Source organism: Scyliorhinus canicula, chromosome 2 (genome assembly GCF_902713615.1).
Source record: "Scyliorhinus canicula chromosome 2, sScyCan1.1, whole genome shotgun sequence".
Taxonomy (NCBI): Eukaryota; Metazoa; Chordata; class Chondrichthyes; order Carcharhiniformes; family Scyliorhinidae; genus Scyliorhinus; species Scyliorhinus canicula.
This window is the reverse complement of record NC_052147.1, coordinates 284,280,082-284,296,361: the sequence shown is the minus strand read 5'-3', so window position 1 is coordinate 284,296,361 and position 16,280 is coordinate 284,280,082. Positions and strand designations below refer to the sequence as shown.

The 16,280-nt window shown below is 49.4% G+C and overlaps 1 protein-coding gene across 2 annotated transcripts in view; it reads left to right on the top strand.

The window, feature by feature from the left end:
• The window catches only part of map3k2 (mitogen-activated protein kinase kinase kinase 2), a 153,322-nt gene that overhangs the window by 112,575 nt on the left and 24,467 nt on the right, over positions 1-16,280 (top strand). For both annotated transcript variants that reach the window (XM_038790190.1, XM_038790189.1), the window contains 2 exons: positions 3,085-3,177; positions 5,269-5,475. In XM_038790190.1, coding sequence (XP_038646118.1) covers positions 3,085-3,177; positions 5,269-5,475 — 300 coding nt within the window. The remainder of the gene's footprint in view (positions 1-3,084; positions 3,178-5,268; positions 5,476-16,280) is intronic.

Here is a 16,280-nt window from a genome sequence, read left to right as displayed (position 1 = left end):
TCATATCAATGACTTGGATGGAGGCACTGAATGATTGGCTGCAAAACTTGGAAAGTAAGTTGTGAAGAGGAGTGAGTTGAATTCGGAAGATTTGGGAAAATGCAATCCTGCCCACTTAAGCATAAAGAATGCATTGGTATACAAAAAGGAAAAGATCTGCAGAGACCAGAGAATTTATAATGAGGAATAGGGAAATGACAGAAATACCTTGCGTCTGTCTTTTTTTATTAACGGGATGTGGGTGTTGCTGGCTGGGCACTTATTGCCCATCCCCTTCCTTTGAGAGTCAGCCACATTGCTGTGGATCTGGAGCCAGGTAAGGACGTCAGATTTCCTCCCCTAAAGGACATTAGTGAACCAGATGGGTTTTTACGTCAGTCGACTTTTAAGTCCAGATTTAAAAAAAATTGAATTCAAATTTCACCATTGTGAGATTTGAACCCGGGTTCCCACGTCTTGCCCTGGGTCTCTGGATTACTAGTCCAGTGACAGTTTCACTGTGCCACTGCCTCCCTCACAGAAAAATATAGAAAAAAGGACTAGACAACTAAGGGTCCAGTGAGAATGAGGGGCAGAAAAAAGTAGTATTGGAGAATGGGCGAAGTGAGTGGGCAAGAACATGGCATAGATGGAATATAACATTGAAAAATATGAATTATCCACTTGGTCGGAGGAACAGAGGTGCAGAGTATTTCTTAAATGATGAGAGTTGGGAAGTGTTTATGTCCAAAGGGACCTGTGTGTCCTTGTTCATGAATCACTGAAAGCTAACATGCAGGTGCTATCAGGAAGCAAAAGGTACATTGTCTTTCATTGCAAGAGGATTTGAATGCAGGAGTAACGATGTCTTGCTGCAATTGTTTCAAGCCATAGCGAGACTGCCTGGAGTATTGTATATAGTTAAAGTCTCCTTATCCAAGGAAGGATATACTTGCCATAGAGGGAGTGCAGCGAAGATTAGTCAGCCTGATTTGTGGGATTGTCCAATGAGGAAAGATCGAGGAGACTGGACCTGTACTCTTGAGAGTTTAGAAGAATGGGAAGTGATCTCCAAAACAATTCAATTGCATAATTCTTCCAGGGCTTGACAGGGTGGCTGCAGGAAGGATGTTTCCCCTGGCTGGGTTGTCGAAAGCCAATAAGGGCAGGCCATTTCGGACAGAGATTAGCAAAGATTTCATCCTCATTTTTTGGTGAATCTTTGGAATTCTGTACCATAGGTGGCTGTGGAGACTCAGTCAGTGAGTTTGCTCAAGACCGAAATCAATAGATAGATTTGTAGATATTAAAGACTTCCAGGGATATGGGGATAGTGGGGAAGATGCCATTGAGGTAGAAGATCAGCCACGGTCTAATTGAATCACTGATTCGGGAAAGTAGGACCACATTCCGATCAATCATGATCTAACTGAATGATGGAACAAGTTCGAAGGGCTGAATGGCCTACTCCTGCTCCAAATTTGTCTGTTCATATGAACAGTTAGGAAATCAAAAATCAGGCTCACATGGAAATGGAGTTTCACCTGAAGCATTCAGGATAAGTGGGGTTCGGAGACATTCTGCAATATTTCAAGAGCGAGAGAATGGAATTGAAGGATATGGTGAGAAAGTGGGTTGATCTGTTCCAACGAAGGTCCACCCAATTTGATCTGCGCTTGAAAAGGAAATACAAACATAAGATCTTAAAGGTTTTGATCAGGTCCCCTCTTGCTGTTCTAAACTCCAGTGAATACGAGCCGGGCCTGTCCAGCTTTTCCTCATAAGGCAACCTGCCCATTCCAGGTATTAGTTGAGTAAATTGTCTCTGAACTGCTTCAACACATTTGCTTAAATAAGGAGACCAATACTGTACCCAGTACTGCAGATGTGCCCTCACTACTGTCCCGTGCCAATGAAGCATAACCTCCCGACTTTTGTGTTCAATTCCTCTTGCAATAAATAATAGCATTCTTTTAGCTTTGTGATAATTACTTGCTCTACCTGCATACTAGCCTTTTGTGATTCACGAACTGGGTCACCCATATCCTGCTGCATCTCAGCTCTTCAATCTCTCGCCATTTAGATAATATGATTTTTTTATCTTCTGCCAAAATGGACGATTGCACATGTTCCCACATTATGCTCCATTTGCCAGATTTTAGCCCACTCGCTTAACCGATCTATATCCCTTTGTCACCTCCTTGGGTCCTCTTCACTGAACTTCCCTCTCGATAAGGGTAGGCTGAGTGGTGCGATGGTTTTTAAAATGAGAGGAAAGTGAGATGTTTCTGCATGCGGGAGACTCCAAAACTGGAGTCCATCAATATAACATAGAAACTAATATACCTCATAAGGTGCTGAGGAGAAATGTCATTACTACATGGTTTGATCGAGGAGAAGGGAAAGAGAGGAGATGGACACGAGGGAGAGAGAGGAAGGGCTGGTTTAGCACACTGGGCTAAATAGCTGGCTTGTAATGCAGCACAGTTCAATTCCCGTACTGTCCTCCCCGAACAGGTGCCGGAATGTGGCGACTAGGGGCTTTTCACAGTAACTTCATTTGAAACCTACTCGTGACAATAAGCGATTATTATTATTAAGGTAAGGACTCGCTGTTATGGTGAGTTGAAGTAAGATGTGAGTGGGCTCAAGTGGAGCATCAATCCTGGCACTGTCCTGTTTGACAGCATGACCTCTTTCTGTGCTGTAAACTTTGATGCAGGTTGGCACGGTAGCATGGTGGTTAGCATAAATGCTTCACAGCTCCTGGGTCCCAGGTTCGATTCCCGGCTGGGTCACTGTCTGTGTGGAGTCTGCACGTCCTCCCCGTGTGTGCGTGGGTTTCCTCCGGGTGCTCCGGTTTCCTCCCACAGTCCAAAGATGTGCGGGTTAGGTGGATTGGCCATGCTAAATTGCCCGTAGTGTCCTGAAAAGTAAGGTTACGGGGGGGGGGGGGGGGTTGTTGGGTTACGGGTATAGGGTGGATACGTGGGTTTGGGTAGGGTGATCATTGCTCGGCACAACATCGAGGGCCGAAGGGCCTGTTCTGTGCTGTACTGTTCTATGTTCTATGTTCTAAAATCAAACCAACTTCTCTCCTTGCAGATTGTGATATTCCAACGTTTGAGAAAATTGGGAAAGGTGGGACATATCCAAGAAGGTATCACATCTCCTACCTTCACCATGACTGCAGTGACGGTGAGTACGTGCCAGGCCCAATACCCGACAGGAATACTGGGCTCGGGATTTAACCCCTCGATTGCCATTGTTCAACACCAATTGCCCATTTGGTTTGATTCTTGAGTGGATATTTAACATTTCGATTGGTTGTTCAGTGTTTGCTAATGGGTTGGCTGTGGTGTTTAACTCCTTGATTTGATGTTTCTGTTTTGGTTCTCTGTTGCATTCGTGTTGGTTGCTCTCTCCCCTCCCCAGCAGGAATTGATCTCTGATGATCTCCATTGCCATGAGGCTGCAATTGTTGCGATGCCTCACACGGGTCATTCACCTGCTGCCAGTGCAGACAGTATTCCTGGACTGTGCTACCACGGGGTGGGGGAATCACTGCCGGACCCAGACCACTCTGCACTGTGCAATCTCCAACAGGGAAATCCTGACTGGCGATGGGGAGCAGGAGCTCTGATTATTTCTAACCCACACCCTCCCTAACCCAGGGGCACTGACCCCAAGATCCACTAACTGCACATACCAGGAATAAGGATTCACAATCAGATACTTTGATTTACTCATGTCTGCCTTGACAGCAATTTGGATTTACCCATCAACTTGTTTTTACATTTTATTTTAATCGTTAAAAAAAATGTCTAATTGAGGGGCAATTTAGCATACCATTTGTTTTTAGTAGAAACGTGTTGTGAACTATTTTAATAATCAGAGTATCCATCCCCCCCTCCCCGTATATTGCTACTGAGGGGAGGGTATCCTGCTTCTCCAACACAAAATTAGTGTTTGTACCGTTTGGCCTTGTATATATTTTTCAGTTTTAATAAAAAGATATGGCCAATCTACCAACCTGTGCATCAATGGGCTGTGGAGGCGAGACCCACACAGGCACGGGGAGAATATGCAAACTCCACACAGGCAGTCTGGGTTCAAACTGGGTTCTCAGCTCCGTGAGGCAGCAGTGCTAACCACTGCGCCACCTTGCCGCTCCTACTTGTTTTCAACGTGTACAATATTTTCAGAAAGATGGTTCTGCTATCTAATTAAATATGGTCGAAAATATGGACGCACGCGCTCAGTATCTGAAAGCGGAACTGCGTGAATGGGTTGTTCTTGTTGCATACTCCCAGTGTTTGCACATTTTTTTAAAACGACTCTTCCAATTTTCTCTGAAGATTTTTGTGGAACGTTAAAGGTTTCCATTATCTTCATCAAATGCACCCAAATCAGGTGTGGCGCGGTTTAGATTCAAAGAAATGCTCGCTTGAAAGCATGTCCTATCCCTAACCTCTAAACCGTGCCCCTAATTCACAGGGGTGTTACTTCTCCGTTCCCCACACCTGTCATTTTGCGTCTTTTTCTGAATTTGTCAATCCTTTAAAAAGTACCTGGTGAGCATTTGGCCCGTCATAACATTCAAGGCTATGGGCCAAGTGCTGGCAAATGGGAATAGTTGGGTAGGTCGTTAATAGCCCAGAAGTGTGTTTTGCTTGGCCGGAGTTCTCCCACTCCGCTTAGTGCCTCGGCCTGGTTGGGTGACCTTATGGAGTTTCTATGTTTGGAGACGGTCAAATACACCGTTAGGGGGTCAGTGGAAGGGATGTAACTAAGATGGCAGCCATTCATTTCCTTTTTTAAAGAGTTGGTCACCGTCAGTTGTTACAGTTTTTGTTTTACAGTAAAGGGTTAAAATTGGATGTGTTCTTGATTGTTGATTGTGTCCTTTTTACATTGTAAATTGAGGCATATGTTTCATATGCTATTATACAATTTTGCTCAAATTTAATTTAATTTCAGTAAAAATAGATTTTTTACAAAGGTGGGTAGGTCGGGTGTTTGTCACGTGTCGGTGCAGACTCGATGGGCCGAAGGGCTCATCACTGTGATTCTGTCACCTCTTAGCTGTGAGTCATTACAGATGGGATCCTCGGCAGACAGGTGAGGCATTTACCTTCTCTGCTGTGCTGGTGTTGGACCTGCAGGCGGCCGCCCACAACACCACCCACTCTGCCATTGACACCCGAAAAGCCCAACTCCCGAAACTCTTCCTCGCTGGAGTCCACTGTTTGCATCGCATCTATCATTTTCTTTTGCCTTTCTCCTCAGGTCGTAAGACGTTCCCCCGGGCAAGAAGAACCCACGGTAACACTTTCCGCTCCCCCGTCAGCTTCAGTCCCACGGAGCATTCCCTGAGCACCAGCAGCGGGAGCAGCATTTTCACTCCGGAGTACGAGGACAGCCGGATGAGAAGAAGAGGAAGCGACATTGACAATCCAACGCTGTCTGTCATGGACATCAGCCCCCCCAGCCGTTGTAAGGTTTACAGCATGCTCGGTTCACTGGGGGAGGGTGGGGGGAGTTTAGCCAGTGTTCTTTCTGTTGTTTCTAACTTGAATTCAAATGTCCCCCGTTTCTCCCACACTGAGAGTTACTGGGGTTGAAGTTGGTCTGTGGCAGTTGCGTAAACTGCCTTACGACTGGGATCGAACCTGAGACCTCAGCGCCGTGAGGCAGCAGTGCTAACCATTGCGCCACCGTGCTGCTCTGAACCAAATAATTGATGATAGCTACTCAGGCTAACTTTAATACGAGATTTTATAATTGAATTTAAATTCCACCAGCTGCCTTGGTGGGATTTGGACCCCTGTCCCCAAAGCATTAGTCTGGGCCTCTGGGAGTGACATTACCACTAGGTCACTGTCTTTCCATTCTCTCCCGTCACCAGGCCTCCCTGGTACAGCGTCACCTTCATTCGCTGCACTTTCCTTTCCCAGGTCACACCCAGCTGATCCCTCCCCCCTCCCTGTGACAAATTAAGTTCTTTACCCGTCAGTCTGGTCTCAATAAAACTCGAGAGGGATCTGTAGGTATGGTATTATTTATTTTTAAACAACTTGCAAGGTTGACCTGCTCTATAGAGACTCAGGACACATACAGTCTCCTGAAACTTCCAAAGCAGAGTGAGACCGAGGACAAAGAGATCTTCTATACATATCATTCAAATGGCATCAAGTTTCGCATACAAGATTCCCATAGGTCATCCTGTACACCTCCTGACCTGGCCATATATCCTGATTGGCTCACTTCGCATTCCTCAACCCTGGGGCCTCTTGTTACCCAGCATTCTTTTCACCATCCTCTGCATGAGGCCCCCCTCCCCCCTTCCTGGCCGTGCTTTGCTGAATTCCTTTGTTCATTGCCTGCTAACTCACCACCATCAGACCGGCTCTATCCTCTACATTATTCTAACTAATTATCCCATTTTATATCACATTCGTTTGTTCAATTCCTCACCTGCATGGGTTGACTGCTTTATAGGATCCCTGATTCTTTACCTGGCTCATCTTTCATTTTGTGAGAGAGAAAAGAGTCGCTGTGTTGAAGCTATTAGCCAAGGAGAGACTCACACTTCAGTCTGGCCCTGCTCTCATCCACTTTCACCGTGTCTCCACACACCCGCTGTCAAGCGTGGGATGTGATCAGAAGCACGATCCTTTTACGAATTTACAAACTTAGGAGCAAGAGCAGGCCACTCAGCCTCTCGAGCCTGTTCCACCATTCAGAAAGATCATGGCTGTATGAGGAACTCGGCACAAAATTAGAAAACAGAACCTCAAAGGTATGAATTTCCGGATTATTGCCTGAGTCATGTGCAAAATTTCCTATTGAATCTGTACTCTGTCCCTTCCTGGCACAGATGTTTTCCCACATTAATATTGTTCTCTTGCCATGTCTCTACTCTTTGATTTAACCCATCTTCCCAAATTTTATCCCTTGCCCCCACTATTTAATTTTAACAGGTTTGTTTCAAACATTAGCTTTCGGAGCACTGCCCCTTCCTCACATGAATGTGATTCACCTGAGGAAGGAGCAATGCTCTGAAAGCTAGCGCTTGAATCAAACCTGTTGGACTTTAGCCTGGTGTTGTAAGGCTTCTTACTGTGCTCACCCCAGTCCAATACGGCATCTCCACATCATTTAATTTTAAGCCCTCTTTAAGCCTTTTCAGGGTACCCCACTTTGCCCAATATTGATGCCAGTGCCACACAAAACCAGAACCTGCTTCTCTCATCCCAGTCTATGAGCAACACATTCATCTCTCCAATTTTATGTAGCCTCTGCCGATTTGCATGTGGCTCAGTCAGTAATCCAGGAATTATTATCTTTGATGCTCTGCTTTTTAATTTGGGGCCTGGCTCCTTCCACTGGATGAGCAGAACCTCTTTCCTCGTTCTACCCATGTCTTTGGTACCTAAATGGTCCATGATCCTCCCCCTTCCATTGCACGCTCCTCTCCAGCCTTGAGCAGATGTCCCAAACCCTGGCACTCCAGCAAGCCGTATGGTCTCTCATTCTTTACAGCAGAGAACAGTGCTAGTCTCCCTCACTATTCTGTCCCCAATGGCCGCTAAATTCCTTTTTGCTTCCCCCCCCCCCCCCCCTGTAGCTGGGTGCCATAATCAGTCAGCTCAGCCACTCTGCAGTCCCCACCCTCATCCAAACAAGCTTAAAGTGCCTCAGACCTATTGGACATTTGCAAAGTCTGAGCTCCGGGGTCCCTTGCCTTCTCCTGCACCTGACCACTGACCAAATCAGAAGACCCTATCCTCAGGGGTGTGACTGCACCCTAGTAGAAAGCGTCCCGGTAACCTCCTGCCTCCCTGATATGTTGCAGTGTCTGCAGCTCTGCCTCCAGCTCAGTCACTCTCAGCTGAAACTCCAGCACTTTGTGCAGACGTGTTTGCCCTGAATCACAGCAACATCCAGGATCTCCCACGTACTCCCTCCCCCCCCCCCGCAAATTGCTGACAGCAATCAGCTCCTTAAAGAAGGTCATGAAAAGCAGCCACCGAGAGCAAAGCCCCTCCTCCGATCTATTCTGGCGTACTTCATCTTTTCCAAATGCAGGAGTTACATAGATACGTATAAGATAGGAGCAGGAGGCCTTTTGGCCCTTCGAGCCTGCTCCGCCATTCATCAGGATCATGGCTGATCATCCAATTCAATAGCCTAATCCTGCTTTCTCCCCATAGCCTTTGATCCCATTCTCCCCAAGTGCTTTATCCAGCCGCCTCTTGATTATATTCCAAGTTTTAGCATCAACTACTTCCTGTGGTATTGAATTCCACAGACTCGCCACTCTTTGTGTGAAGAAATGTCTCCTTATCTTTTTCTGAAATGGTTTACCCTGAATCCTCAGGCTGTGACCCCTGGTTCTGGACACACCCATCATTGGTAACATCTTCCCTTCATCTACCCTGTCTAATCCTATTAGAATTTTATAAGTCTCCATGAGATCCCCCCTCATTCTTCTGAACTCCAGCGAGAACAATTCCAACCTAGTCAATCTCTCCTCATATGACAGTCCCACCATCCCTGGAATCAGTCTGGTAATCAGGTCCGACAAATCCCAACCATGCCGAAGCCATAAGCAGCTCAGCTGCCCTCAATCCGAGCAAGACTCAACTGCGAGCTACTAGAGAGGCAAAGGCCAAGATATCAGCTGCCTTACCCTCCAGCAGCCCCGGCAAGCCCGACACTCCAAAGGTCGCCACCGTTCGGCACGGCTCCATTCTAACTCCGAAAATCTTCAACATTGTTTCAAAGAAGGAAGCCCAGAACCTATCCAACCTAGGGCACGACCAAAACATGGGCGAGTGGTTCGCCGGCCCTCACATCTGACCACTGCACCCGGGAAGAACCCACTCGTATATGCTCCAGTCAAGTGTGTCTTATGCACCACTTAAATGACCCGATGTGGAGCCTCAATCCAAACTCCCCCCCCCCCCCCTTTGCTTCCTCCAGCGAAGCCTTCTCCTGCTCCATCATCTGCCCAACAACTTCTGATATCCTCCCTTCCTCAACCTCGTCAAAGGACAGCACCCTGTCAATAAGAAGGCGTTCCTTTCGTAAAAAGTTCCGTACCTGCAAATACCTAAACACACGGTAGCACAGTGGTCAGCATTGTTGCTTCATAGTGCCAGGGACCCGGGTTCGATTCCCGGCTTGGGTCACTGTCTGTGCGGAGTCTGCATGTTCTCCCCATGCCTGCGTGGGTTTCCTCCGGGTGCTCCAGTTTTAATAATAATCGCTTATTGTCACAAGTCGGCTTCAATGAAGTTACTGTGAAAAGCCCCTAGTCGCCACATTCCGGCTCATGTTTGGGGAGGCCGGTACAGGAATTGCTGCTGCCTTGTTCTGCATTACAAGCCAGCTGTTTAGCCCACTGTGCTAAACCAGCCCCCTCCCACAAGTCCTGAAAGACGTGCTGTTAGGTGAATTGGACATTCTGAATTCTCCCTCTATGTACCCGAACAGGCGCCCGAGTGTGGCGATTAGGGGATTTTCACAGTAACTTCATTGCAGTGTTAATGTAAGCCTACTTGTGACACTGATAAAGATTATTATTATTATTAACACATTCCCTCCCAGAAGTAGGAAATCTCTACCAATTCCTCCAGCCCAGCAAACCTACCCCTACAAACAAATTTCCAAACCTCTCCGTCCCTCCCTCTCCCAGATCTTACACAATGAATCTATCCCAACCAGTATAAAGCTACGGTTCCCACAGATTGGCAGCAGTACCAACATAGACTCTCATTTAAAGTGCTGTCGGAATTGATTCCATATTCTCAGCGACGTTATTACCTCTGGGCTCGAAGAGAACCTGGCTGGAGAGAGCGGAAGATGAGCAGTAACGAGAGCCCTCAAACCCAAACCTGTACAAGAAGCCTCTTCCATCCGCCCCCAAACCGATCTCAGATCCTTAACTCACCCCTGCACTTTCTCAATGTTTGCCACCCAATAATACATCAAATTAGACAATGCCAACTTCCCCGACTGTCTGTCCCTCTGTAAGTGACCCCTTCGAACCGGGGAGGGGTCCAGTGGGGACCAATATGAATTGAGGTCCAAAGCCAAACCGCCCCAGTACCTCAAAATGGTAACCCCACTTCACTGGGTCGAACGCAGGGGAAATGATTATTCCCTGGATCAACCCCCGACCAGGGCGACCGCACCACATTCAGAAGCCTCCTCATGTTTGCCGACAAATGCCAACCCTTAAGAAAACCTGTTTGATCCTCAGAAATTACCCCTGGACCGCAACCCCTCCAAACCGGTTGCCAGTACCTCAGCCAACAGCTTTGCATCAGCATTCATCAGAGAGATAGGCCAACAGGACCCACACTCTATTTGATCTTTATACCTTTTCAGAAAAAAAATGTTTGCACCTAACCTGCACATCTTTGGGTTGTGGGGGTGAGACCCACGCGGACACGGGGAGAATGTGCATACTCCACACGGATAGTGGCCCAGGGTCGGGACTCAATCCGAGTCTTTGGCACCGTGAGGCAGCAGTGCTAACCACTGTACCACACAAAATTTTGTTCAATTAAGGAGATTGATGTCTGTGTCACTGTGGCTGGCAGCACCCCCCAGGACAGTGAATCATTAAACATGTCCAACAGGTGTGGCACAAACTGTTTCTGCAATTCCACAGGGACCCTGTCCGGGCCCGGTGCCTTCCCTGACTGCATTTCAGCATCTCCTTTAGCCTGACCAACGCCTCCAGTCCCTGCCTTTTCCTAAACACCACCAGGAGGACCAACCCATTCAGAAACTGGACTATAGTCGAATCTTACTCCGGAGACTCAGACTTGTATTGCTCCCGGTAAAAGGTCTCAAATACCCCATTGACCTTCTCTGGAGCAGAAACCAACCCTTGACCTGATCTATCTCCCGATAGGCCGCCAGCCACCTCACTTGGTGAGAAAATAAACGGTTGGCCCTCTCCCCATACACGTAAAACATCCCTCTCCCCATACACATAAAACATCCCTCTCCCCATACACATAAAACGTCCCTCTCCCCATACACATAAATCATCCCTCTCCCCATACACATAAAACATTCCTCTCCCCATACACATAAAACATCCCTCTCCCCATACACATAAAACATCCCTCTCCTCATACACATAAAACATCCTTCTCCCCATACACGTATAACATCCCTCTCCCCATACACATAAAACATCCCTCTCCCCATACACATAAAACATCCCTCTCCCCATACACATAAAACAACCCTCTCCCATACACATAAAACATCCCTCTCCGCATACACATAAAACTTCCCTCTCCCCATACACATGAAACATCCCTCTCTCCATACACATAAAACTTCCCTCTCCCCATACACATAAAACTTCCCTCTCCCCATACACATAAAACATCCATCTCCCCATACACATAAATCATCCCTCTCCCCATACACATAAAACTTCCCTCTCCCCATACACATAAAACATCCATCTCCCCATACACATAAAACTTCCCTCTCCCCATACACATAAAACATCCATCTCCCCATACACATAAAACATCCTTCTCCCCATACACGTATAACATCCCTCTCCCCATACACATAAAACATCCCTCTCCCCATACACATAAAACATCCCTCTCCCCATACACATAAAACATCCCTCTCCCCATACACATAAAACATCCCTCTCCGCATACACATAAAACTTCCCTCTCCCCATACACATGAAACATCCCTCTCTCCATACACATAAAACTTCCCTCTCCCCATACACATAAAACATCCCTCTCCCCATACACATAAAACTTCCCTCTCCCCATACACATAAAACATCCATCTCCCCATACACATAAATCATCCCTCTCCCCATACACATAAAACATCCCTCTCCCAATACACATAAAACATCCCTCGCCCCATACACATAAATCATCCCTCTCCCCATACACATAAAACATCCCTCTCCCCATACACATAAAACATCCCTCTCCCCATACACATAAAACATCCCTCTCCCCATATACATAAAACATCCCTCTCTCCATACACATAAAACATCCCTCTCCCCATACCACTAAATCATCCCTCTCCCCATACACATAAAACTTCCCTCTCCCCCATACACATAAAACATCCATCTCGCACGCAAAAGCTGGGCTCACCGCTTTCCCCCGTCGACACCAACTCAAACTCCACCTGAAGCTTCTTCTCTTCTCCGCTAACGGGGGCAGCAGAGTATTGACGGCCCACCTCAAGGATAGAATCCTCCAACCTCTGCCTCTTCACCCGACTAGACTTATCTCCCTGAGCTTTAATCAAAATGATCTCCCCCTGATGACTGCCGTTAGTGCTTCCCAGGACGTGGATGGTGAGCCGCCTCATTCTTATGAAACTCCAGATAGTTTGTGAAGCTATCCTGTCACAAAGCCCCTTGTCTCTGAGCAACGCCATATCCAACCTCCACAGGGTCGCTGAGCGCAGCCCGTCTCCAACCATATACCCACATTGTACCAGACCTGATCTGATATTACAATCGGCGAGTACCCTTCCCCCATGACCCCTGGCAGGAGACTTCCCCACCACAAAGAAATCAATACGAGAGTAGACCCGATGCACATGAGGAATTAGGGGAAAATGCTTCCTCTGGTATCTAAATCTCCATGGGTCCACCGTCCCCATCTGTTCCATGAATACAAGCAGCTCCTTTGCCACCCCCGATGTTGTAAAGGATTTGGGGCGCAAACTGCCGTGTGCCCCCCCTCCCATAGCCAACTGATAATAATAACCTTCTATTGTCACAAGTATGAAGTTACTGTGAAAAGCCCCTGGTCGCCACATTCCAGCGCCTGTTCACTTGGAGCTAAACCAGATGAGTATCAAGCTCAGGAATGGCCGCCAACACCTTCTTATTGAAGTCCGTCCTATGACAATTGGGTGCGTTTACATTCATTAAGACCACTGGAGATCAGCCAACACACCACTCAGTGTCACATATTCCTCCCCCCACCCCCCTCCACCGAGTCCACCAAAATAACAGCCACCTAAAAGGTCTCCCTCCTATTGATCAGCACTGCGGTCACGCTCGTCCTCACACCGCAGCTGGTGTGGAACACTTGCCCCACCCACCCTTTCCGCAGTCTTCTCCGTTTCCAAACCCTCATCCCGTCTCCTGGGAGAAAACCACAACCGCCTTCAAACTTTTTGGATGGGCAAATGCCCAGGACCTTTTAATCGGCTCATTTAAACCCCTTGCGATCCATGTAACCAACCTGATTTGGCCACCCCCTCCACTATGATCAGCCACATGCCAACCCGCAAGGAAGTCCGCCAGGGACACAACCCGTACCAAGGTGGCCGTCAGCACCCCTCTCAGAAACCCTCATCGTCAGCAATGTGCTCCTCCCATTACCCCTCCCCAAGCACCAAACAAACAACCCACCAACCGTACCCTTTTTAAAAAAAATAATTTTTATTGAAATTTTTACAAAATAAAATACAAAATATAAACATCTTAGCTCTATTAACATACAACCGCGGTAACACCCCATGAACAATACCGCCCCAGCTTCAATAGCAACTTCAAACAAAAAGAAAAAACAACAACAAAGAAAAAAAAAAGAAAAAGAGAACAAATAAGAGGGAGATAGCACCCTCCACAAACCCATGTGCACAGTTCTCCCTCCCCCCAATCCCTACCGTTCCGTCAGGAAGTCCAGAAACGGCTGCCACCGCCTGAAGAACCCTTGTACTGATCCCCTCAGGGCAAATTTCACCCTCACCAACCGAACCCTTACTCTCCCCCCACTTTGCTCCCATTAACTAGCGTTACTGATGACAGGATGACCCCCACCATTCGCACATTGAATGGGATCAGTGAACAGCCCCCCTCCCCCCTACCCGAACCCATCTTTAACATCACACATTTCAGGAAAGAGAAAAACAAAAGCATAAATCCCCACCCAATCCCTCTCCCCCAAAGATTTCCACTAATGCAGTAAAAGGAACCACAATTCCAGAAAAAGAGCACAGAAATGACAAACACATCAGAAAACCAACAATGGGGTAGAATCGACGACATCATTCAATTCTTCCCCAGTCCGTATTTTTGCAGAAATCTATTTTTATTTGCCTCCTCCAGCGTGTCGAGGGCTGTTTAGCTCACAGGGCTAAATCGCTGGCTTTGAAAGCAGACCAAGGCAAGCCAGCAGCACGGTTCGATTCCCGTAACAGCCTCCCCGAACAGGCGCCGGAATGTGGCGACTAGGGGCTTTTCACAGTAACTTCATTTGAAGCCTACTCGTGACAATAAGCGATTTATTTATTTTTTATTTTAGACCCGATCACTGAACATAACCTGGTGAGCAGGCTTCAAAACGCACTTTGCTCTTGTCGATAGCCTCCTTGGCCTTATTTAACCCCGCACGTTCTGCCCCGACATCCCGTAAATTCTGCCCGGTTGGCCAACATTCTCAAATGTCCTTACCCACTTCAGGAATCCTCTCCTAATCCAGCAACCTGTGAAGCCGAGCTATAATCGGCCGTGACAGCTCCCCAGACCTGGGCTCCCACCTCAACGACCGGTCGGCCCCGTTCAGTTCGGGAGGATTCCCAAAGACCCACGCCCCCACCAGCTTCCCAAACATTTTTGCCACCTGCTCCATGGCACTCGTGCCCTCCATGCCGTTCAGCAGCCCGACGGTCCTCAAATTCTGGCGCCTGGAGCGATCCCCAGGTCATCAAGCTTGGCCTTGAATGTCTTCTGCCTCTTCCCCAACACCATCATCTCTGCCGTGACCACCTTCTGAAGCATTGAGCTCTGTACGCCCAGCTGCTGTTCCACCCTATCCAAAGTTACACGAATGGGTGCCATTGCCATCTCAATCACCTTCGCCAGGTCACCAGAGAAGGCTTGTCTCTGTTTCTGGAACTCCTGCGCAAGGACTCAATTGTCCACTGAGGGGGCAACAACATGCAGGGATCTCCATAATTTTTTTCTTCGATTTAGTCCTCGTACTATAACCACCAGACATCACACGCCGGAGGGGGAACCAAATCTTTCAACTTCCGCCGCCACGTCACCCCCACCACCTCACCGCCTCCTCCTCACCGCCTCCTCCTCACCGCCTCCACCTCACCACCTCCACCTCATCACCTCCTCCTCACCCCCTCCACCTCACCGCCTCCTCCTCACCCCCTCCACCTCACCCCCTCCACCTCACCCCCTCCACCTCACCGCCTCCTCCTCACCCCCTCCACCTCACCCCCTCCACCTCACCCCCTCCTCCTCACCGCCTCCACCTCACCGCCTCCTCCTCACCCCCTCCTCCTCACCGCCTCCTCCTCACCCCTCCTCCTCACCGCCACCACCTCACCCCCTCCTCCTCACCGCCTCCACCTCACCCCCTCCACCTCACCCCCTCCTCCTCACCGCCTCCTCCTCACCCCCTCCACCTCACCGCCTCCTCCTCACCCCCTCCTCCTCACCCCCTCCACCTCACCCCCTCCTCCTCACCCCCTCCTCCTCACCCCCTCCACCTCACCGCCTCCTCCTCACCCCCTCCTCCTCACCGCCTCCTCCTCACCGCCTCCTCCTCACCCGCCTCCACCTCACCCCCTCCACCTCACCCCCTCCACCTCAGCGCCTCCTCCTCACCCCCTCCACCTCACCGCCTCCTCCTCACCCTCCTCCTCACCCCCACCACCTCACCCTCACCGCCTCCACCTCACCCCCTCCTCCTCACCGCCTCCTCCTCACCGCCTCCCCCTCACCCTCACCCGCCTCCACCTCACCGCCTCCTCCTCACCCCCTCCTCCTCACCCCCTCCACCTCACCGCCTCCTCCTCACCCCCTCCACCTCACCCCCTCCTCCTCACCCCCTCCTCCTCACCCCCTCCACCTCACCCCCCTCCACCTCACCCCCTCCTCCTCACCGCCCTCCTCCTCACCCGCCTCCTCCTCACCGCCTCCACCTCACCGCCCTCCCCCTCACCCTCACCGCCTCCACCTCACCGCCTCCTCCTCACCCCCTCCACCTCACCCCCTCCTCCTCACCGCCTCCACCTCACAGCCTCCGCCTCACCGCCTCCACCTCACCGCCTCCACCTCACCGCCTCCACCTCACCCCCTCCACCTCACCCCCTCCACCTCACCGCCTCCTCCTCACCCCCTCCTCCTCACCCCCTCCTCCTCACCCCCTCCTCCTCACCGCCTCCTCCTCACCGCCTCCTCCTCACCGCCCCCTCCTCACCCCCTCCACCTCACCGCCTCCTCCTCACCCCCTCCTCCTCAC